General features: G+C 38.3%; 1 protein-coding gene across 1 annotated transcript in view; it reads left to right on the top strand.

Annotated features, from left to right (window-relative positions):
• alkbh1 (alkB homolog 1, histone H2A dioxygenase) overlaps positions 1-26,246 on the top strand; it is a 51,144-nt gene that overhangs the window by 2,466 nt on the left and 22,432 nt on the right. The window contains exon 2 of the mRNA XM_073039301.1: positions 21,946-22,054. Within this exon, the coding sequence (XP_072895402.1) occupies positions 21,946-22,054 (109 nt within the window). The remainder of the gene's footprint in view (positions 1-21,945; positions 22,055-26,246) is intronic.

The raw sequence follows: 26,246 nt of genomic DNA, 5'->3' as shown, positions 1-26,246 counted from the left end.
TCTGTACTTCCCTCTGCAATTGGATCCTCAACTTCCTAACCAGAAGACCACAATCTGTGCGGATTGGTGATAACATATCCTCTTCGCTGACGATCAACACTGGTGCACATCAGGAGTGTGTGCTTAGCACACTGCTCTACTCTCCAGAAACACATGACAGTGTGGCTGGACATAGCTCAAATGCCATCTATAAATTTACTGACAATACAACCATTGTAGGTAGAATCTTAGGTGATGAGAGGGCGTACAGGAGGAAGATAGGCCAACTAGTGAATTGGTGCCTGGCACTCAATGGCAGTAAGACAAAAGAGCTGATTGTAGACTTCAGGAAAGGTAAGACAAAGGAACACATACCAGTCTTCATAGAGGGATCAGAAGTGGAGAGAGTGAGCAGCTTCAAGTTCCTGGATATCAAGATCTCCGAGGATCTATCCTGGTCCCAACATATCAATGTAGTTATAAAGAAGGCAAGACAACAGCTATACTTCATTAGGAGTTTGAAGAGATTTGGCATGTCAACAGATACACTCAAAAACTTCTGCTGATGTACTGTGGAGAGCATTCTGACCAGGCTGCATCATTCTCTGGTATGGGGGTGGGGGGGACTACTGCACAGGACGTAAAAGAAGCTGCAGAGGGTTGTAAATCTGCTCAGCTCCATCTTGGATTCTAGCCTAGAAATTACACAGAATATCTTCAGGGAGCAGTGTCTCAGAAAGGCAGTGTCCATTATTAAGGTCCTCCAGCTCCCAGGGCATGCCCTTTTCTCACTGTTACCATCAGGTGGAAGGTACAGAAGCCTAAAGGCACACACTCAGTGATTCAGGAACATCTTCTTCCCCTCTGCCATCCAATTCCTAAATGGACATTGAACCTTTGGACACTACCTCACTTTGTTTAAATATACAGTATTTCTGTTTTTTGCTCGATTTTCAATTTATTCAATATACGTATACTGTAATTGATTTACTTATTATTTTTTCTTCTATATTATGTATTGCATTGAGCTGCTGCTGCAAAGTTAGCAAATTTTACGTCACATGCCAGTGACAATAAACCTGATTCTGATTCTAATTCACTAGCCCTCTCAACCCCATTCCTCCTGTTTTCTCCCTGTAATCTTTGACACCCTGATTAGTCAAAAACCTATCAACCTCCACCTTAAATATACCCAAAGGCTTGGCCCACACAGCCGTATGTGTCAATAAATTCCACAGATTCATTACCCTTGGACCAAAGAAAATTTTCCTCATCTTTGTTTTTAATGGATGTCCCTATGTCCCTCTATTCTAAGGCAATGTTGTCTGATCCTAGACTCCCCCACTACAGGAAACATCCTTTCCATATCCACTATATCAGGTTTCAGTGAGCGCCCCTGCGCGCCCCCCCCCCCCCCCCATTCTTCTAAACTCCATCAAGTGCAGTCTTAGAGTCATCAAATGCACTTCATATTCTTAACACTTTCATTCCTGGGTTCATTTTCATGAATGTCCTCTGGACCCTCTCCAATGCCAGTCCAAACTGCTCACAATACTCCATGTGGTCTGACCAATGTCTTATAAAGCCTCAGCATTTCATCCTAGCTTTTATATTCTAGTCCTCTCAAAATGAATGCAAACAAAATCATTTGTCTTCCTTGCCACTTTCTCAGCCTGCAAGTTAACCATTAGCAAATCCTGCAAGAGAACTCCCGAGTCCCTCTGCACCCCTGATTTTTGAATCTTCCCCCATTTAGAAAATAGTCCATGCTTAAGGCATGGATCAACACCTGGAATTATGATATTGTAGCCATTAGTGAGACTTGTTTGCAGGAGGGGCTGGACTGGCAGCTCAATGTTCCGGGGTTCTGATGTTTTAGATGTAACAGAGCAGAAGGGATTAAAGGGGGAGGAGTGGCATTACTAGTCAAGGAAAATGGCACAGCAATGCTCAGTCAGGACAGACTGGAGAACTTGTGAGGTGTTATGGATGGAGCAGAGTCACATATTATAGACCACTCAACAGTCTGAGGAATTTAGAGGACCAAATTTGTAGAGAGATTGCAGACTGCTACAAGAAACATGAGGCTATTATAGAGTAGAGTAGGTGATTTTAACTTTCCATATATTGACAGGGATTCCCATACTGTAAAAGGATTAGATGGGATATGGTTTGTCAAAAGTGTTCAGGAAAGTTTTCTTAATCTGCACATAGAAGTCCCAATGTGCGATACTTGATCTGCAATTAGTGGATGAGACAGAGCAGAAGTTTGTGTAGGGGAACGCTTTACATCTAGTGATTACAATGCCATTAGTTCCAAAGAAAATATGAACGAAGATAGGTCTGCTCTGTGGGTGAAGATTCTAAATTGGAGAAATGGTCAATTTTGTTGGTATGAGAAAGGATCTGGCAAGTGTGGATTGGGACAGGCTACTTAATGACAAAAGTGTAATTTTGAGAGTAGAAAGCTTGTATGTGCCTGGATCAGAACAAAAGGTAAAGATAACAAGTCTAGGGAACTTTGGTTTTCAAAAGATATTAAGGCCTCGGTTAAGAAAAAAAGCCTTATTTGTTCTACTGCAATAGACAGAGAGGAGCAAATAAAGTGCTTATAGGGTACAAGTAAAGCAAGAGAACACTAAAGAAATAGATCAGAAGGGCTAAAAGAAGGCATGAGGTTGCCTTAGCAGATACGGTGAAGGAGAATCCTAAGGGATTCTACAAATATGTTAATAGCAAAAGGATTGCAAGGGACAAAATTGGTCCTTTGGGAGATCAGAATAGTAGTTCATGTGTGGAGCCAAAAAAGATGGGGGAGATCTTAAATGCATTTTTGCATTTGTACTTACTAGGAGATGGACACAGAGTCTATAGAAGTAAGGCAAAATGGCATCAACTTCATGGACTCTAAACAGATTACAGAGGAGGAGGTGTTTGCTGTCTTGAGGCAAATTGTAAAAGAGTGGCAAGAGTGGATTTCAGTCCGCCGAAAAATGATGCTGGAGAGGTAGAAATAGTGGACAAGGAAATGACAGATGAACTGATTAAGTATTTTGCATCAGTCTTCACTGTTGAAGACATGAGCAGTATGGTGGAAGTTCCACTGTCAGAGGTCGGAAGTGTGTGAAGTTGCCATTACTAGGGAGAAGTAATGGAAACTGAAAGGTCTGAAGGTAGCTAAGTCACCTAGACCAGATGGTGTACACTCCAGGGTTCTGAAAGAGGTGGCTGAAGAGTAATGATCTTTCAAGAATCACTAGATTCTGGAATGGTTCTGGAGGACTGAAAAATTGCAAATGTCACTCCACTCTTCAAGAAAGGAGAAAGGCTTAAGAAAGGAAATTATAGCCCAGTTAGTCTGACCTCAGTGGTTGGGAAGATTTTAGAGTCAGTGGTTAAGAATATGGTTTTTAGGTACAGTACTTGGAGGCACATGATAAAATAGGCCATAGTCAGCATCGTTTCCTCAAAGGAAAATCTTGCCTGACAAATCTGCTGGAATTCTTTGAAAGAATAAAAAACAAGATAGACAAAAGAGGATTGGTTGATGTTGTGTACTTTGATTTTCGGAAGGGTTTTAACTTAGTGGCAGCAGTTCAATGCAATGCATAATACAGAAGCAAAAAATGGTAATAGTAATAATAAATAAATCTTATTCAGTATACTTTATACTGTATATGTATATTGAATAGGTTAAAACTTGTGCAAAAAACAGAAATACTATATATTTTTTAAAAAGTGAGATAGTGTCCAAAGGTTCAGTGCCCATTTAGAAATCGGATGGCAGAGGGGAAGAAGTTGTTCCTGAATCGCTGGGTGTGTGCCTTCAGGCTTCTGTACTTCCTACCTGATGGTAACAGTGAGAAAAGGGCATGTCCTGGGTGCTCGAGGTCCTTATTAATGGACGCTGCCTTTCTGAGGCATTGCACCTTGAAGATGTCCTGGGTACTTTGTAGGCTACTACCAAACATAGAGCTGACTAAACTTACAACCCTCTGCAGCTTCTTTGGGTCTTATGCAGTAGCCCCCCCCCGCCGCCCCATACCAGACAGTGATGCAGCCAGTCAGAATGCTCTCCATGGTACATCTACAGAAGTTTTTGAGTGTATTTGTTGACATACCAAATCTCTTTAAACTTCTAATGAAGTATAGCCGCTGTCTTGCCTTCTTTGTAACTGCATCAATATGTTGGGACCAGATTAGGTCCTCAGAGATCTTGACAACCAGAAATTTGAATCTGCTCACTCTCTCCACTTCTGATCCCTCTACGAGGATTGGTATGTGTTCCTTCGTCTTACCCTTCTGGAAGTCCACAATCAGCTCTTTCATCTTACTAACATTGAGTGCCAGGTTGTTGCTTTATTCAACATAGGCTTTATGCAACATAGAACCTTACAGCACAGTACAGGCCCTTTGGTCCACAATGTTGTGCCAACCTTTTAGCTTATTCGAAGATTAACCTAATCCTTATCTCCTCTTTAGCCCTTCATTTTTCTAATATCCATGTGCCTATCTAAGAGGTCCATAAATGCGCCTAATGTATCTGCCTTTACCACTACCCCTGGCAGGGCATTTCATGCCTGTGTAAAAATACTTGCTTCTGACATTCTCCTGTCTTTTCTCCAATCATTTTAAAATTATGTTGTTTCTTCCCTGGGAAAATGTCCCTGACTATCCACTCTATGCCTCTCATCAATTTGTACTCCTCTATCAAGTCAGCTTTCTTCCTTCATTCCAGAAAGAAAAGCCCTGTCTCACTCAATCTTATCCTCATGGGGGACGTCACGTGATGACGTAGGATCGAGACATGGAAATCCAGCTCTCCCGTAAAAAAACTAGTAAAATAACGTTTAAGTGAAGAAAAGTTAGTAAATACTTTATAAAAATTACTTACAAACCCCATTTCCAGAAAAGTTGTGATATTTTCCAAAATGCAATAAAAACAAAAATCTGTGATATGTTAATTCACGTGAACCTTTATTTAACTGACAAAAGTACAAAGAAAAGATTTTCAATAGTTTTACTGACCAACTTAATTGTATTTTGTAAATATACACAAATTTAGAATTTGATGGCTGTAACACACTCAACAAAAGTTGGGACAGAGGCATGTTTACCATTGTGTTACTTCACCTTTCCTTTTAATAACACTTTTTAATCATTTTGGAACTGAGGATACTAATTGTAGTAGATTTGCAATTGGAAATTTTGTCCATTCTTGCTTGATATAAGACTTCAGCTGCTCAACAGTCTGTGGTCTCCGTTGTCTGATTCTCCTCTTCATGATGCGCCATACATTTTCAATAGGAGATAGATCTGGACTGGCAGCAGGCCAGTCAAGCACACGCACTCTGTGTCTACAAAGCCTCGCTGTTGTAGCCCGTGCAGAATGTGGTCTGGCATTGTCCTGCTGAAATAAGCATGGACGTCCCGGGAAGAGATGTCACCCTGATGGCAACATATGTCCCTCTAAAATCCTAATATACGCCTCAGAGTCAATGGTACCTTCACATACATGCAACTCACCCATGCCGTGGGCACTGATGCACCCCCATACCATCACAGATGCTGGCTTTTGCACCTTTCACTGATAGCAATCAGGATGGTCGTTTTCATCTTTGGCACGGAGAACTCGACGCCTGTTTTTTCCAAAAACTAGCTGAAATATGGACTCATCTGACCACAGCACACGGTTCCACAGTCTTTCGGTCCATCTGAGATGAGCTCGGGCCCAGAGAACTCGCCGGCATTTCTGCATGGAGTTGATGTATGGCTTCCTCCTTGCGTAATACAGTTTCAAGTTGCATTTCTGGATGCAGTGACGGACTGTGTTAAGTGACAATGGTTTTCCGAAGTACTCCCGAGCCCAGGTGGCTATAATTGTCACAGTAGCATGACGGTTTCTTAGGCAGTGCCGCCTGAGGGCATGAAGATCACGCACATTCAACAGTGGTTTCCGACCTTGCCCTTTACGCACTGAGATGTCTCTGAATTCTCTGAATCTTTTCAAAATATTATGTGCTGTAGATGTTGAAAGACCTAAATTCTCTGCAATCTTGCATTGGGAAATGTTCCTTTTGAACTGACTAACAATTCTCTCATGAATTTTGGCACAAAGGGGTGAGCTATGACCCATCCTTGCTTGCAAAGACTGAGCCTTTGATGGATGCTACTTTTATACCAGTCATGCCTGCTTAATGTGGAGTATTCCAAACCGGTGTTACTTGAATATTCTGTGCACTTTTCAATCTTATTTTAACTCTGTCCCAACTTTTGTTGAGTGTGTTGCAGCCATCAAATTCTAAATTTGTGTATATTTACAAAATACAATTAAGTTGGTCAGTAAAACTTTTGAAAATCTTTTCTTTGTACTTTTGTCAGTTAAATAAAGGTTCATGTAAATTAACATATAACAGATTTTTGTTTTTATTGCATTTTGGAAAATATCCCAACTTTTCTGGAAATGAGGTTTGTATAAACTACTCAGGATTATCTTTAGATATGTCTCCTAAACAGAAACAGAAGAGAACTACTACTTTGAAGACAGCATGAGTTGGGAAAGAAAAAGGGCCGACCACTATGACGGAACCTCATACTCGGGTTGGACCTCTTCTCGGCGAAGTACATTTCACCTCCGGCGGTGCAGAACAGGAAACTGCGGCAACATCAACAGTCTCCAATAAGAAGCAGCAGGAACTGCACATGCGTGAAGAAGTGGGCATGCGCAAACAGGTGCAAACCAAACTACAAGTTCCAGCTGCGATTGAAAGTGAATCGGAAGTAGAATCAGATTCCCTGGAAAACACAGATGAGGGAAAAGAGGAAGAAGAAGAACAGGAAGAAATTAAAAGTGGAGGACTTTCTGGAGACATAAGAGAAGTCCTGATACGAATAATGTATGAATTAAAAGTAATAAAAACAGATATTAAAAGTATGAAGATTACGCTTGATGAGGTTGTGAAAAAACAGGAGAAAACGGATAAGAAAGTTAAAAAGCTGGAAGAAATAACGGGAGACACCATTGATAGAGTGGACAAGATGGAAAAGAAGAGGAGGAAGGAATTTAACCCAGTGAAAAAAGTCTTATGGGAAAAGGGTTATAAATTTATACTGCGTTACCCGGCAACACTGATAATTTTTTTGGATGACGAAAAAAGATTTTTTACTGATCATCGGAAAGCGGAAGAGTTTGCGCAAGAACTTTCAAATATTCGCTAGACACAACAAAGAATTTATGGAAGCGAAATGGATTAAAGATGAAGACTGAGATAGGGAATGGATTTGATGGATATTTAAGGGTAGAAGAATATACAAATATATTCTAATTATATGATAGAAGGGGAGAAAGGTAAAAATTTGAGGAATATTAATCGAGAGTAGTGATATTAATTTTTTTTCTTCTCTTAGATATTTTTCTCGTTACAGGGGAGCTGGGGGTGCTTCTAATCGATTGCTACGGGATTCACGTGTGTAATCATGGCGATTGCCATGACCCGTAAAACAGAGGGGGGTAATGTTGTGATTTTTTTCATTCACAACATTAGTAGGGGGGTATTTTGTTATCTTTTTCTTTACAATCTATCTTTCTTCTATCTTTCTTTCTTTGCCTGGATGATTGGCGGGGGGAAGACACATAGCAACATGGAGAATTTTAAAGAGATTCCCCAAGGTACTATGAGAGCTGAGATATTATGTTATTGTTATAGATTGGAGTAACCTTGTTAAAAACAATGACTAATTTACTGAATTTTTTAAGTTTTAATGTTAATTGGCTTGATGGACTGGTGAAAAGAAAAAGAATTTTAACATACATTAAGAAAATGAAAGTAGATATAGCCTTTTTGTAGGAAACACATTTAACAGAGATAGAACATCAGAAATTGAGAGAGTGGGTCGGAAATGTTATTTCAGCTTCATTTAATTCAAAGGCAAGGGGAGTTGCAATTTTGGTTAATAAAACCTTACCAATTAAAATACTAAATGTATTAATTGATTCTGCGGGGATATACGTGATTATACATTGTCAAATCTTTTCGGAATTATGGACTCTTATGAATATTTATGAACCAAATGAAAATGATGCAAAATTTATACAAGAAGCTTTTTTGAATTTGGCCGATGCATATGATAAAATATTAATAGGTGGAGACTTTAACTTTTGTTTAGACCCAGTTCTAGATAGGTCAACTAAGGCTGTTACAACATCAAAAGTAGTAAAACTAACTTTATCATTGATGAAAGATTTAAATTGGATTGATATATGGAGAAGAATTAACCCAAGAGAAAGAGATTATTCATTTTATTTATATAGACATAAAACTTATTCAAGGATAGATTTTTTTTATTATCAACGAATATTCAGGATAGAGTGAAAAGTATGGAATATAAAGCGAGAATACTGTCAGATCATTCACTTTGATAATGATAATGATGGATAAGGAGGAACTGATTTACAGATGGAGATTTAATTCAATATTATTAAAACGACAAGATTTTTGTGATTTTATGGAAAAACAGATTCAATTTTTTTTATACAAACTCATATTCAGTTGATGATAAATTTATATTATGGGAAGCGATGAAAGCATATTTGAGGGGCCAGATAATAAGTTATACTTCTAAAATTAAGAAGGAATATATGGTAGAAACAGATCAATTGGAAAAAGAGATTACAAAATTAGAAAAAGAATCTCAAAGATATATGACAGAAGAAAAACGAAGACAACTTATTAATAAGAAACTACAATATAATACGCTCCAGACATACCGAACAGAAAAAGCAATTATGAGAACTAAACAGAGATATTACGAATTAGGTGAAAGATCACACAAGATTCTTGCTTGGCAGTTGAAAACAGAGCAGGCTTCCAAAACGATAAATGCAATTAGAACAAGTGCAAATAAAATTACCGTAGATGTCGGATTATAAGCCGCTACTTTTTTCCCACATTTTGAACAGCTTTGAACACTGCGGCCTTTACTACGGTGCGGCTAATGCATGATTTTTTTTCATGCCGCCAAAAACATTTTGCCTCGTAACAGTAGACCAATAAAATTGATGAGTAGTTCACAGAGGTCCAATGAAATTGTACGATAAATCAAGCGCACTTTCACAATTAAATTATTGTAAATCAGTCATTTGTACTCACCCTCATCAACATGGAAAACACTCGAAGAAAAGCATTGTGCTGCCTTTATGGCAGTTATTTAGTTTATAATATTTTCGCTTAGTAATTCATTTTCTAGTTAAAGTTAGAAGTGTTTTAACTATATTTGTTTTCTGTACTACATCGCGGGATGCTATGACGTCACACCCGGTTTCGCCGCGTCTTGTGGGAAATACCGGTTTGCGATAAACGGGAAGGAGGGGGGCGAGCGGCATTAGATCTGAGCGAACGCTGCTTTTAAGTTAAAGGCGATCAATAACTTTTCCTGGTAGGCTGCAGTGTATATATTTTTTACCAGTCGTTAGGAGATATTGGAATGTTGTTCAGTAAAAAAGTATACGCAACGTATATTTAAAAGTAGCCGCGTTACAGGCACGGTTCGAAAAAAAGCATTTGCAATATGTATTTGTTTATGTTACCATATGGATTTAATTAAAAGTTAAAAAATCCTCACCTGTAATATCTTTCTGTGTAAATATCTCATATTACAACGTGGGACACCTGCGGCCGAAAATCCGGTGCGGCTTGTACAAGTACAAAATTGATTTTCTTTCTAAAATTAGAGCCAGCGGCTTTTAATCAGGTGCGCTCTGTAGTGCGAAATCTACGGTACTTATAAACCTTTAGAAATTAATGAAACCTTTAAAAATTTTTATTCCGAATTATATCAATCGGAATCACAAAATGATGTTGTTGAGATAGAAAGGTTTTTATCACAAATAACTCTTCCAAAATTGAATTTGGAAGAACAGAAGGGATTAGATATGCCTTTTACATTAAAAGAGGTGGAAGAAGCTCCAGGATCACACCAGAGTAATAAATCTCCAAGAGAAGGTGGTTTTTCACCTGAATTTTATAAAAAGTTTAAAGATTTATTAACCCCTCCTTTTATGGAGTTAAGATATCAAGCAGAAAGAACACATAAACTTCCAGAATCTTTTTTGACAGCGACTTTAACAGTATTGCCAAAAAAAGTTAGAGATCCTTTAAAGCCAACATCATATAGGCCTATTTCTTTGTTGAACACGGACTATAAAATAATAGCAAAAATTTTATCTAATAGATTATCTAAATATTTACCAAAATTAATACATATGGATCAAACAGGATTTGTTAAAAATAGACAATCGGCAGATATTGTAACTTGGTTACGTAGCATAATTCATTTGGCACAAAAGAGGGAGGAAATGAGTGTGGCAGTTGCTTTGGATGCAGAAAAAGCATTTGATAGATTGGAATGGGATTTTTAATTTAAGGTATTGGAAAAATACGGGTTAGGAGAATCTTTTATAAACTGGATTAAAACCTTAAATACTAGTCCCAAAGCTTAAAGTAGTGACAAATGGCCAAATTTCAACATCATTTCAGTTAACAAGGTCAGCTCGACAAGGATGTCCATTATCACCTGCTTTATTTGTATTGGCAATAGAACCATTAACTGAATTAATTAGAACCGACTCAGATATTATGGGCTTCAGAGTTAACCGGGAGGAATATAAGATTAATCTATTTGCTGATGATGATCTGATTTATCTAACAAACCCATTGCATTTGTTGCGTAAATTATCTTTTAGATTGGAAGAATATGGAAAATATCAGGGTATAAAATAAACTGGGATAAAAGTGAAATTTTACTCCTTACTAAAGGAGATTATAGTCAATGTCGACTAGTAACTCAATTTAGATGGCCAATAAATGGTATAAAGTATTTAGGTATAAGAGTTGATATAAATTAAATAATTTGCCATTATTGAAAAAAATTCAAGAAGATCTTGATAAATGGATGATGTTACCAATAACATTAGTAGGTAGAGTCAATAATGTAAAAATGAATATATTTCCTAGATTACAGTATTTATTCCAAACACTACCAATACAACTGCTGCAGAAGTTTTTTTAGGAGTTGAATAAATGTGTGAGGAAATTTCTTTGGAAAGGTAAGATGTCAAGAATATCGTTGGAAAAATTGACATGTAAATTTGACCTAGGAGGGTTACAACTCCCAAACTTTAAGAATTATTATAAAGCAAATCAACTTAGATTTATTGCATCTTTTTTTGATGAAGATAAACCGGCATGGATTAGAATAGAGTTAGATAAGATAGGAGAAAATATACCAGAAGATTTTATATATAAATGGGAATCTAAATGGATACGGGAAAAGAAAGAATCCCTTATATTAAAACATTTAATTGATTTATGGAACAAGACAAATGTTGATGATGAGATAAAGAAATCTTTATTAGCAAAAAGACCTCTAATTCAAAATAGACTCATTCCTTTTACAATGGATAACCAACTTTTATATAACTGGTTTCAAAAAGGGATTAAATATATAGGAGATTGTTTTGAAGGAGGTATATTGATGTCGTTTGATCAATTAAAGAATAAATATAAAATATCAAATAACACTATTTTCTGTTATTTCCAATTAAGGGCTTATTTAAGAGATAAACTGGGTCAAACAATGTTAGTGCCGAAACCTAATGAAATAGAAACTTTCATTCAAAAGGGAAAAAATTTAAAAATTACTTATTGTATGTATAATTTGATTCAAAAACAATTAAACAAGGAATTCATAAGGCAAGACAAAAATGGGAAACTGATTTGAATATTAAAATTGATGAAACAAGTTGGTCAAGACTATGTCTTGACAGTATGACAAATACAACAAATGTCCAACTTAGATTAGTACAATACAATTTTACATCAATTATATATTACACCACAAAAAATAAATAGATTAAACCCAAATTTATCTGATCAATGTTTTCGATGTAATCAAGAAATTGGTACTTTTTTACACTGTACCTGGTCTTGTTTTAAAATTCAACCTTTTTGGATAAATTTAAGAGTTTTATTGGAACACAACTTCCACATAACCCAATATTATTTTTACTAGGTGATATTGAAGGGATAAAACCGAAACCTAAATTGAACAAATATCAGAAAGAATTCATAAAAATTGCATTGGCAGTAGCCAAAAAGACTATTGCAGTTACTTGGAAATCGGATTCATACTTAAGTATGGATCGTTGGAATAATGAAATTTTTAGCTGCATTCCACTTGAAAAAATTACTTATAATTTAAGAAATAAATATGACATATTTCTGAAAATTTGGCGCCCTTACTTACAAAAGATAGGATTAAATATATAGCTGCTCCGAAGATAAAGTTATTAGTCATCTGGGGAAAGAAAGAAATAAATACATATATTAAAGCTATTTTGAATTCCATGGAGCATGTGGGGATCTTCCGATATCCAGGCAGTCTTTCTTTCTTTCTTTTTTTTAGACTGGGATGTTAATGGGGGGAAGGGTTAAGGGGAGGGGGGAGGACTTATATCATATTATTCTATTATCCTATTCATTCTATGTAACTATCTTAAAAAATTGAATTAAAAAATCTTATCCTCATAATTTTCACGGGATCCATAATATATAAGAGCCGAATTAGGCCATTTGGCCCATCAACTCTGCACCAGTATTTCATCATGGAAGATCCATTTTCCCTCTCAGACCCAATCTCCTGCAATGTTCATGAACCATTCAGAAATCTGATGATATCAACAGGAAGTGGACACGTTTGGTGAAAGATCAAGTGGCTGCTTAGGAGTCATCAGCATCATATGGAAATTACCAGAATGATGATACGTTTCCTGTCTGTTCAAGATGGCAATGGATCCAACCAACTTTAAATATATCTACTGACTTGGCCTCCATAGCCATCTTGGAAATGCCACAGCAGTAGGGCGGCACAGTCCAGTAGCGGTTTGTATAACACTATTGCAGCATAAGAATCAACGATTGGGGTTTCATTCCTGCAGCTGTCTGTAAGGAGTTTGTAATACTTCCCATGACCTTGTGGGTTTCCTCTGGTTGCTCTGGTTTCCTCCCACATTCCAAAGCTGTACCGATGAGTTGTGGACATGACATGTTGGCCCCAGAAGCGTGGTGACACTTCCGAGTTGCCCATAAGCACATACTTATTTGGACTGTCATTGACACAAATGATGCATTTCACTGTATGTTTTGTTGTACATGTGACAAATTTAGCCTACCTTTAACTATCCTGATGTGAATATACTCTTTTCATAAATCCTCCTTTATGAAAATTTATATACTTTTAAGCAAGATGCTGAGGTTGCTTGAAGAGCAAGATGTATATTTCCATTCATTTATTTGGCTGCTGAATATTGTTCTTATCAAAGGAGGAAATTATGCATCAGCTGGAGTCACCATCTTTTTTTATTTGGAAGACTATAGCCCACAGCTTTAAAAATCCCCACAATTATAAGACCTTAAGACATAGGAGCAGAATTATACCTTTCAGCCATTTCATCAAGGCTGATTATCATCCCTCTTAACACCATTCTCTTGCCTTCTCCCCGTAATCTTTGGCATGCTGGCTAATCTAGAACCTATCAACCTCCACTTTAAATATACCCAGTGACATGGCCTCCAAAATGAATTCCCACAGATTTACCACCCTCTGGCTAAAGAAATTCCTTCTCTTTTCTGTTCAAAAGGGATGTCTCTCTATTTCAAGGTTGTGCTCTCTGGTCCTAGACTCCCCCACTATAGGAAACATCCTCTCCACGCCCCCTCTATCCAGGCATTTCAATATTCAATAAGTCATAATGAGATCACCCCTCATTCTTCTGAACTCCAGTGAGTACAGAACCAGAGCCATCAAACAGTCCTCATACATTAGCCATTTCATTCCTGGAATCATTCTCATGAACCTTCTCTGGATGCTCTCCAATACCAACACATCTTTTCTTAGAGAAGGTGCCCAAAACTGCTCACTATACTCCCAAGTATGCTCTGACTTATAATGCCTTATTACATCCTTGCTTTTATATTCTAGTCCTCTTGAAATGAAAGCTAACATTGCATTTGCCCTCTTCACCACAGACTCAACCTATAAGTCCTGCAAGTTAACCTTTAGGAAATCCTGCACAAGGACTCCCAAATCCTTGTGTATCTCAGATTTTTAAACGTTCTCCCCATTTAGAAAATAGTCAGTGTCTTTATTCCTTCTACCAAACTGCATGACCATACACTTCCCAACACCATATTCCACCTGCCACTTTTTTTCCCATTCACCCAATCTGTCTAAGTGCTTGCTGACTCCCTGCTTGCTCAACACTACCTGCCCATCCACCTATGCTCGTATCATCCACAAACTTGGCCAGAAAGCCATCAATTCCATCATCCAATTCATTGGCATATAAAATGAAAAGACATGGTCACAACACAGCTAATCACTGACAGCCAACTAGAAGAGGCCCTCTTTATTCCCATTCTTTGCCTCCTGCCAGTCAGCTAGTCTTTTTTTCCATGCTAGTATCTTTCCTTTAATACCATGGGCTCTTGTTAAATAGCCTCATGACCAGCAACCTGTCAAAGAGCTTCAGAAAATCCTAAGAAACACAGCCATTGCTCCCCGTTTTTCAATCCTGCTTGTTATTTCCTCAAAAAAGTCTAACAGATTTGTCAGGCAAGATTTCCCCTTAAGGAAACCCTGCTGACTTTTGGCCTATTTTATCATGTATCCCAAGTATCCTAAAATCCTCATCATTGATAATGGACTCAACCACTGAGGTCAGACTAACATGCCTATAATTTTCTTTCTTCTGCCTCCCTCTCTTCTTAAATTGTGGAGTGATTTTTGCAAATTTCCAGTCCTCCAGAACAATTTCAATTTCCTTGTGATTCTTGAAAGGTCATTACATCTTCAACCTCTTTCAGAACCCTGGGGTGTAGTCCATTATCTCAATTACCTCCTTAGCAACTACACTCATCTCTGCCCCCTGACACTCTCAAATTTCTGGCATAGTTCTCCTGTATTTCACAATGAAAGCTGATGCAAAATACTTTTTAAGTTTGTTTGCCATTTCTTTGTCCCCTAATACTACCTCTCCAACGTCATTTTGCAGTGATCCAATAATCCTTTTTGCCTCACTTTTATTCTTTATATATCTAAAAAAATACTTTAGGTATCCTCCTTTATACTATTGGTTAGCTAACTTTCATGTTTCATCTTTTCTCTCCTTGTGACTTTTTAGTTGCCTTCTGGTGTTTTTTAAAAGCTTCCCAATCCTCTAATTTTTGCTATATTATATGCCCTCTCTTTTGCTTTTACACTGTCTTTGACTTCCCTCGTCAGCCATGATTTCAGTATCCTTCCTTTAGAATACTTTTTCTTTGGGATGTATCTATCCTGCGCTTTCTAAATTGCTCCCAGAAACTCCAGCTACTACCGCTCTGCTGTCATCATGCTAGTCTTCTCATTGCTACCATCAGGCACATACTCAATAATTCAGGAATAGCTTCAGGTTTATTATCACTGGTATAGGTTGTGAAACTTGTCATAATGCAACAGCAATGCATTGCAATACATAATAATAAAAACTGTAAATTACAATAAGAAATAAATATAAATATTTAAATAGGAAGGGGGGAAGACTTCCCCCCCCCCCCCCCTTCCCCTCTTCCATCAATTTTGGCCAGCTCCTATCTCGTGTCTCTATAATTCCCTTTACTCTACTGTGGTACTGATACATTGGACTTTAGCTTCTTCCACTTAAACCGCAGGGTGAATTATTTTATATTTTGATCACTGTCTCCTAAGGGTTCCCTTACCTTAATCCCACAAATCAAATCTGGTTCATTACACAGCACCCAATCTAGAATTGCCTTTCCCCTAGTGAGCTCAACCACAAGCTGCTCTAAAAAGCCATCTCATGGGCATTCTACAAACTCCCTTTCATGGGATCTAGCACCAACCTGATCTTCCCAATCTATCTGCATATTGAAATTCCCCCATGCCTATCGTAACATTGCGCTTTTGACATGTGCTTTGTATCTCCCATTGTAATTTGCATCCCGCATCCTAGATACTGCTTGGCTGCCTGTATTTAACTCCCATCAGGGTATTTTTGCCCTTGCATTTTCATAACTCCACCCATAAGGATTCTGTATCTTCCGATCCTATGTCATCTCTTTATTGGCCAAGTAAGAGATGAGATTGATCTGGTGCAGCTCTTACCATTTTCTGTATTTAATTTCTTTATCTTGTATTCTTCCTTTTACTATCAGCTTCTGCTTTGCATTTGAATCACACACCACTGAAGTTTGTCTAATATCAGTGAATAAACATGACTAGCCCTAGGATTTGGATATATATCTGTTTCATGTAATGAAAATCAATTGGTTTATACTTCAGTTTTTCAGGAGTGAATTGAGAAACTATTTGAATAAAAAAGGAACCTTTGTATGACTGTAATATATTCTTAAAGTCCTTTTTTATTTTTATTGATGTTATTGTTCATCCAGTTAAAATAAAGTTATATTTCTTGTGCCCATGATATACATTGATTATGCCTGGGGTCAGCCTGTAAATATCGGTACACTTCCGGTGGCCACAGCTTACTAACCCTTACTAATCCATACGTCATTGCAATGTAGGAGGAAAACAGAGTATGCAGAGGAAAGCAACATGGTCACAGGGAGAATGAACAAACTCCTTATTGCCAAGGAGGAAATCAAACTCTGATTAGTGATCATTGATACTATAAAGTGATTGCACTAATCTCGATGCTATGGTAGAAGCATCAAAACTTGATAGCACAGAAAGATCATACCAACTATTAAAAAGATCTTCTTCAAAACAATTCCATTTTCCAACTCTCTTTCCATATACTTGAATATTATGGAGTTTCAGATCTGCACCCATGTACTATCATCAATATTTTCTTCCTCCTTTGGGCAGAAAGTTCCAAATTTACACCCCCAGTTGAAAAATATATATTCAATTCCCATCTCTAATCTGTCCATAAGTTGTCTTAAATCTGCCCCCTAGTTATGAAATACAATTAAAAGGAAGTGATTCTCCATTATGGTTCATTCAAGGACTTATATAATTATATACATCTTAAATCTCCTTTCAGTCATCTTTGTTCTAAAGAAAAGGGTTCAGGAAAAGCTACTTTCCCCTCAGCAGTAGAATTCAGCACGCCTAACAGCACCCTCACAAAGTCATAAAAGCAAATACAAAGACCATTTTAATGACTAGCGTCATTTGATTTTTACATTAGCACTGTTTCTAACTACATAGACATTGCCTGGCCTACTGAGTACTTCCAGTCTTCAGTACTTTTCTCAGAATCAGAATCAGGTTTATTATCACTAGTATAGGTTGTGAAACTTGTCATAATGCAGCAGCATAATAATAATAATAATAAAAACTATAAATTACAATAAGAAATATATATAAATAGTTAATAGGTAATGCAAAAAGAGAGAAAAAAGTAGTGAGGTAGTGTTCATGAGTTCAATATCCATTCAGAAATATGATGGCAGAGGGGAAGAAGCTATTCCTGAATTATTGAGTTTGTGCCCGATGGTAGCAATGAGAAGAGGGCATGTCCTAGGTGACATCCTCATAATCTATGTATGCTTGAGTTTTAGAACTCTTCAATCTCCCTCATACTTAAGGTCTTTGTTTTCACACACTCTCCTTCTCTCCCACTTTTGCTAAATTATATTTAAGTGTAGTGTAACAGTTGTTCCCCAAGTTTAGAATGTTTACTCACTTTGTACTTTGTTCCTTTTCATTATTGTGCTAAACCTCAAAAAAACTGTTATTACTGCCTTCAGAATGTTCTTCTCCTGCTACCACTTCCACAGCCCAGGTTCAAATCTAGATTTGTTCTGTCCTGTTGTGCTGATTTTAAAAATGTTCTGCTGAATATACTTTGAGAACTCTGCAACTTCTACACCTTTGAGTCCAGGTTAATATTAGGGTAATTGAAATTTTCTACCCTTCTATTTTCACTTTCTGAAATTTGTTACATACTTAAATGTTTTGCCCTGCTCTGACTATTTGTTAGCCAAATATGCACATCCAGCATGATGGATTTTCTGTGCTCTATTTTTAACCGTTATTACCTCATCTTGGTTCTTTCAAGTTATATTCCCCATCATCACAACTGTTTTCTTACACAAAGTTGCTGCCTCTCCCAGCTCTTTTTAAAGTCCACAATCAAAAATGTTGTGCATTTCTGCCCTCCTTTAAGCCATGTTTCTATAATAGTCACAATATATTCTCCTGTGCCTATCAGCCTTCCTAGTTTCTTTGCATTAAGGTGTCATACAAGTGCAATACAATTTCTCTTCCACCATAACAGATTTCTGCTTTTATAGGAACATGGAGGGTTTTCATATTGAGGACACTGAAATCGATGATTTAAATATATAAGGTGTATGAACACATAGGGGAAACTTGACCTTCACCCACACTTCCTCAACTCTTAGTGCAGCTGTTTAGATATTGTTCCTTGATGCCATGTTATTCTTGTAGCTGGCAGATTAGATATGACAGAGGGGTAGGATCCGTTACTGATGTGCCGTCAACATTATAGTATTGAGAGCTCAGGTAGCCTGCATGCATTGATTGAGACATCATCTGAGGGTAAAGAATGAAACCTTCCACCGTTCATCAACACTTTAATTTTTACACCATTAGAATCCACACTCTCACTGTCAACATGTAGAAATGCTGAGAATAGCTCAGAAAAAATAATCAATAGTAAGAGGAAATATTGTCACTTGACCTTCTTGGCATCAAATGGTAAAATACCAAAGTAATATTGAAACAGTTTTCACAAACACTTTGATTTTCCTATTATCCAATATCAATTCTGCATCAATTTATGAAATCAGAATCAGATTTATTATCACCGATGTGAAATTTGTTGTTTTGCCAGAGCAGTGCAGTGCAGATATGTAAAATGATAACAGATTACAAAAATAAGTAAACAGTGTAATAAGAAAAGGAATCATGAGATTCTTTTCAACACAAATTGGTGGTGGTAATATGGATATTGAGGAGGGTCATATTAGACTACAGAATGATACTGATTGAACACTAGAGATTTTGCAGATGCTGAAAATCCAGAGCAACACACAAAATGCGGGAGGAATAAACAGTTAACATTTCAGGCCAAGACCCTTCATCGGGACTACTCTATCAAGATTAATGGTAAAAATCAATGGTATTGATTGAGCTCTTAAGTTAGGCATGGAAATGACAGATAGAATTAATCCTGATAGGTGTGATGTGATGCATTTTGGGCGAGGGAGGTCTAGTAAGAATTAGGCATATACTATGAATGGAAAGGCCTTTGAGAATATTATGAAACTTAAGATGCGCAAGTCCAAATATCCCTGAAGAACGCTGCCTTGGTAGTTGGTGTGATGAAGAAGGCATTTGGGATTCTCACTTTCATTAGCTATGGCTTAAAAAATAAGAATAGCAGTCTCAGCCTGAAACAATTGACCATTTGTTCCCCTCCATAGATGCTGTCTGACTTGCTGAGTTCCTCCAGCATTTCATGTATGTTGCTCATGGTTTCCAGCATCTGCAAAATTTCTTGTGTTTAACAATAGGGAGTTTTCATACAACTGTATGAAACATTGATTAACCCAAAGCTGGAGTGGTTTGTACAGTTTTGGTCAAGAGGATGTAAACACAGAAGAGCTTCCTGAAGATATTGCTAGGGATAGAATGATTCAGTTGTAAGCAAAAGGTAGATAAGCAGTTATTATCCTTGCAGCAGAGAAGCCTGAGGGTTAGATGTGATATGGGTACACAAAACCATGCATGGATAGGTACAAAGAACCATTTTTGCACAGAGAAACATAGAAAACCTACAGCACAATACAGGCCCTTCAGCCCAAGATGCCGCTCCTATCCAGGAGACTCTTAAAAGACTCTATCGTATCTGCCTCCACCACCGTCGCTGGCAGCCCATTCCACACACTCACCACCCTCTGTGTAGAAAAAAAGCTTGCCCCTGACATCTCTGTACCTACTTCCAAGCACCTTAAAACTGTGCCCTCTCGTGTTAGCCACTTCAGCCCTAGGAAAATGCCTCTGACTACCCACACGATCGATGCCTCTCATCCTCCATTGCTCCAAGGACAAAAGGCCAAGTTCACTTAACCTATTCTCATAGGGCATGCTTCCCAATTCAGGCAACATCCTTGTAAATCTCCTCTGCAGCCTTTCTATAGTTTCCACAATCCTTCCTGTAGTAAGGTGACCAGAATTGAGCACAGTACTCCAAGTGAGGTCTGACGAGGGTCCTAGGAAGCTGTAACATTACTTCTCAGCTCTTAAACTCAGTCCCATGGTTGATGAAGACCAATGCACTGTATGCCTTCTTAACCACACAGTCAACCTGCGCAACAGGTGAGTGTCCTATGGACTTAGACCCCAAGGTCCCTCTGATCCTCCACACTGCCAGGCGTCTTACCACATGACAGAGGTATCTAAGACTAGATAACATAGGTTTAAATTGACAAGCAAACAATAAGAGGTTTAAGGGGATCTGAAGATTTTTTTTTACTCAAAGGGTGATTGGAATCTAGGAGACACTACCTGAGGAAGCATTCATGCAAATACTCCCAGAAAATTATTGAAATATCTGAAAGAGCACTTGATTTGCCAAGTGCCCATGGGCTCTTAACCTAGTTCTGGTAAATGGAATTAGTATAGATACGTACTTGGTGATCAGCCTGGGCAAAGAAGGTGGAAGGAAGGACTTGATGCTTTGCTGCAATGGCATGGGAGGCCATTTGGCTCATCTTGTACATACCAGTCAGAAAAGAGTTACCAAAGCTAATCTCATGATTCATCACCAGGTGCACAAATCTCCCAAAACATGCAAATATTTTTTAAACACATTAAAGTTTCCTGCAGCTGTTATGGCTAGTGGGTTCCAGAGTCCTACTACCCTCAGAGCACATTTTCCTTCTGATCCTTTGCCAATTACTTTAAATGGAAGTACATTTAAAAATATTTTTAGCACAAATTTTCTAATTTTAATTCAGATCAAGATGTTGTATCATTTCAAGTTACCCAGTCATTTAACCCTATAAACGTAGAACAGTAGAGATACTTGTACAAACATTAATGTTATACAATGTGAAGTAAGATGATTTAAGAAGAGAGGACAGGAGTCCAGTATTTGGTCCTTCAGTCCTTTCCACCAGTCAATTCTATCATAGATCATCTGCATCTTTACTCCACGTGCCCACTTGGCTCTAACTCCACCAGTATTCAAGTAAAATGCAATCAAGATCAATTCTGACATTTTCAATTGTCTCATCTAGTTCCAGATTTGCTCTCTTCAAAGTGTTTCCTGATTTCTTTTATGAATAGCATAGCACTGTTATTAAAAGATTGGATTTATTTGTCACATGCACTTGGAAGCCCTCGGTGAAATTTATCTTTTCCATCATATCAAATTAGCGAGGATTGTGCTGGGCAGCCCACAAGTGTCATCATATTTCCGGTGCCAACATTGTATGCCCACAACTCACTAACCCTTTGGGGTGTGGGAGGAAGCCAGAGCAGCTAGAGGAAACCCACACAGCCACAGGGAGAACACACGGACTCCTTATAGGCAGCTCCAGGATTTGAATGCTGATCAGTGATGGCCGGCACTGTAAGGGGATGTGCTAACTGCTACGCTGCTGTGCCACCCACAGATTATGTTAAAACAACATAAGATTATGCTGTTTTGCTCTTAGCTCCCAGTGGAAATATTTCCCTCTATGTCCACATTTCAAAACGTTTAATTACCTTAAGCACCTCAGCTTGACAACCATTTTCTCTATTTATGAGAATACAATATTAAATAATTCTGCAATTGCTTCAATTATTTGCCATCTGCCCGATTGCGTTAATAATTTGAGATCATAGTGTAACTTTTCTTTTCCTCTTCAGGTTCTGATTGCTCCCCTTAATGCAGCCTCTGTCAGCGCTAAAGATGTCTGTAAAGTGGGACTGCAGCCAGTTAGCAAGTGGAAAGCATATACTTTAGCTGGGTATCCAGGTAATGTACATCATGCAACCTGAGGAGATTACAACTCTATCATTTTCAATGAAATATGAATAGAACCACTGTGAGTATTGCTTAGAATGGTGACCAGCGTCTTAATCTGTCAGTGGAGAGCCGTCTGTTTGCAGATTGAAAATATTCTTGGTATTGTACTGCACAGAAGGAGACCATTTGGCCTATTGTGCCTGAAGTGGTTCTTTGAAAGCTGGGAACTACATTTTACAATAATGCACCGAGCACTTGAACGAAGCTGGTTAGGGTCAAGCACCACTGCTCTGGGAATAGCAAGCGGTTGAGTTGGTTGTCTGCAGGTAGAATAAGCTACAATCAGTTAAGCTGATCTGACAGTAAATTAAGTGCAGATACTTTTTTTTCTGCATCTACTATGGAGAATGGCTATCTTCGACTAATCCTTTTTTTAGTCTCTCATTTTATATCATGTTAATGCTCCATCAGAGATTTAATTTTGTACTTTCCAGGTGGCTGAGCCTGTCTTGTCATTTATGATGTCACCATAGAATCTGGGGCATTCACACTTTTATTTCCTTATTATTCAGGATCTTAGCTGAAAATTTATTACTACTGAGTTTTACTTTCTAATCTCAAAATATTAATATGTTTTTATGAACTAAAGGGTTGATTATTCCAACACTATTGCAGATGATTTCCCATATCTACTCTCTATAAACCCAGTCTTCCAAATAGCAAAATGTATGTAACATTTATTTTCCAAGAAGACAAAACTATTGACTGGATTTGTAATTTTAGTCATTTATAAAGTATTAATAGTGTTGTTGTGGTTTGTAAGTCTGCTTGAGCTTTGTATGTTTTCCCTCATTTTAAAATTCTGCTTTACAAATACTGAATCAAAGGCCTCTTATCTCTAGCAGATACTTTATAGAGAGTGCAGCAGCATCTGCCTAGAAGCAGTAAATAGCTTCTGATCCCCTAGAACCTTGAAAAACTCCAATGAATGCTTTTAAATGTGAAAGATTTCTCATGCAAGAATGGATGATGATGAAAATCAAAATTTGTAATGTCAGGAGAGAAGTATGTATCTGAACTTGTACAGTAGGGTATGAGCTGATATTTATTAATAACAGGGTAACAAAATGTGTAATGGCTGCACTGGGTCAAAGCAGAAATAAAATACCTTTCCCTAGTATAGATTGCCTTTGTCTTAATATAGATTTTTTTTTGCCATTGTTTATTTGGCAAGGCAGATATTTTTCAGCACTACACTTTCTCCAGTAAACTTTCCAGTACACTTTCTCTAGGATGTTCTGTGATGTAACCTGGGGTCTTCAGGTACTTTGGGTCTTTCAACATCAGGCACCCTCACCCCAGCGACACAGCCAAGGTTGACCAGGCCCCATTTTATGTCGCAACAGCATTGGTCCACAGGACACACCTCTTGATCCATAGCTATCTGGAGGCACAGTCAGCAGCCTCTGTGATGGTTCTGATGGCTCTTCTCTTTGCAGCTCCCTTAATGCCAAAGGGAGTAGGGTCTGCAGAGCAAGCAACCAGCAAAACCTGTACACCCTCCTCAGTAGGCTTGCAATGTGCCTTCCACCCCTGTCTCTGGCATTGCTATACTAGCTCCTGATATTTGGCCTTCATACACTCAAACGCCTCCTCAATCCAGTCTTCCCAAAGAACTGTTGGTTCTATCATGACCACTTGCTTCAAGGTTTCTGACAGAATGATCATGTCAGGCCTCAGTGATGATGATGATAGTAAGGGAACTTTAATTGCTTGCCAAGATCGACTTTCAGTTGCCAGTCAGACACTGTGGCGAGCAAGCCTGCTGGTGATCTGGACTGAAGCTGTGGTTGGTCTCCAACTTTGACAAAGGCTTTCTGGGTTGGTGAAGGTGCTTACTGTTGTTAATAACAGAGGAGATATTTTCTGCCACTGCCTTCAGTACCTGGTCATGGCACCAGCGGTAGTGGCCTTCTCCCAGAGCCTTTGCCCAGCTGCTGAGTATGTGTTCAGGACCCCTCTGCCAGGGCAGAGAGGACATAATGATGCCTCACTTTTGCCCCAACATAAAGCTTCACTGGATCAGGCAGGACAGTGTACACAGAATTTGATGCACTGGTGTTTTACCTGCCAGATGCTGGACCAGGAGATCTCCCTCTTCAGTGCATCGTCCCATCTTGTCCAAGCTCCCTGCTGCCTCATTCCTACCTTATTGGTGGTACACACTTCCTCATCAGCTGCTCACACCTCTTCCTGGACTATTTTGCATCTATCCTGGCGCCTATCAAAGTGGTTTGAAGAGAAGCTGCCCAGCCCCACTTGACCAGTAGATACAGTAAAAACATCTCTTGCTGTGCCTGAAACTGGACAAATTTAAAAATGCATTGTCATTCAAAAGAAAGCTTTTCCTACCATGTACTTAAAAAAAATTATTTGGAGATACAGCACAGATTTGGCTCTTGCATCCCAACAAATCGCACTGTGCAGCAACCCACCCGTTTAACACCACCCTAATCTCAGGACAATTTACATTGACCAATTAACCTACTAACCTGTATTGTGTGGGGAAACTGGAGCTCCTAGAAGAAACCCACTTGTTCACGGGAAGGGTATTGAAACTTCTCACAGAGGACACCAAAATTGATCTCTGAACTCCAGAACACCCCCCATTTGTAATAATATCACACTAACCACTATGCTGCTGTGGCACCCCATGAAGCCCACCTGTTGTGCATGAATTTTGATGTCTTGTGAAGTCGTGCATACCCATTTTCTTACAAGATAGGAATGTTAGGGGGGAGGGGTTAAGGGGAGGGGGGATGGGTAACACATATTTTCTTTTTCACACACTTTTATTCTGTAACTATTTGAAAACACAATAAAAAAAAGTTTTTAAAAAAAGATAGATCAGAGCTTTATAACTATTATACTGTTTCATAACAAAGTAATGCCAGAAAACTTTTGAGCACTCATTGTCTTGAAAAAAAGTCATCAATTGCCAGGCCAGAGGAAGTACAGTTGCAAGAGTTTGTGAATCCTTTGCAATTCCCTGGTTTTCTGCATTAATTATTCATTAAATTTGGCAATTATAGACAAACACAATCTGCCTAAACTAATAAAACACAAATACGTGTACTTTTCATGTCTTTATTGAACACTTTTATTACTGGTGAGATTGCTCTGCTACAGAGAGGGAAACTGCCTTTTTGTCGCTGGTGAAATTGTTCTGCTACAAAAAGGAAGAATGTTGCCTGGGTTTTCTGCATTTTGGATGTGGACTTGAACTGTGGACTTTTTTTCAGCTGATTTTTTTTTTGTATTCTGTGCTTTTCGCCCGATCTTTCTCTTTTTGTGTGCGTGGGAGGGGGATTTGGAGGGGGTGGGGTCGATGTGCCTGTTCCATTTTTTTATGTTTTTGTGCAGGGAGGAGGGACTTGGAGTTGATGATCATTCTGTCTTTCTTTTCTTCCTTGGTTTCATGACTATCTGGAAAAAAAGAATTTCAGAGTTGTATAGTTTGATAATAACTGAACCATTGATCTTTGAAATTGTTTAATCATTCACCGTACAGGCTGGAAAAAGTATGTGAACCCTGTATTTAATAACTGGTAGAACCTCCTTTAGTAGCAACGGCCTCCACCAAACACTTCCTGTGCTGCTCAACAGCAAGGAGGAATTTTGGACCATTCCTCCGTACCAAACTGTTTCGGTTCATCAATATTTCTGGGATACCAGGAATGAACAGCCCTCTTCAGGTAATGCCACAGCACCTCAATCAGGTTAAAGTCTGAACTCTGAGTTGTCAATTCCAAGCACATATCATTGTCGTGTTGCATAATCCAAATTCTATTAAGTTTCGGGTGACGGTCCACTACCCTGACATACTCCTGTAAAATGTCTTCATATGATTTTGAATTCATTGTTCCCTCAACAATTACAAGCTGTCCAGGTCCTGAGGCAGCAAAGCAGCCCTAAACCATGATGCTCCTTCCACCATGCTTCACAGTTTAGATGAGGTTTTGGTGTTGATGTACAGTGCCCTTTTCCCTTCACAAACATAGCAGAGTGTATTTCTGCAAATAAGTTCAACTTTTGTCTCATCTGTCCACATTGCCCCAGAGGTAATGTGGAACATCCAGGTGGTGTTTTACAAACTTGAGACAAGCAACAATGGTTTTTGGAGAGCAGTGGTTTCCTCCGT

Source organism: Hemitrygon akajei, chromosome 3 (assembly GCF_048418815.1).
Source record: "Hemitrygon akajei chromosome 3, sHemAka1.3, whole genome shotgun sequence".
Lineage (NCBI taxonomy): Eukaryota > Metazoa > Chordata > Chondrichthyes > Myliobatiformes > Dasyatidae > Hemitrygon > Hemitrygon akajei.
Note: the sequence above shows the minus strand (reverse complement) of the source record. Positions and strands in the feature narration are given on the sequence as shown.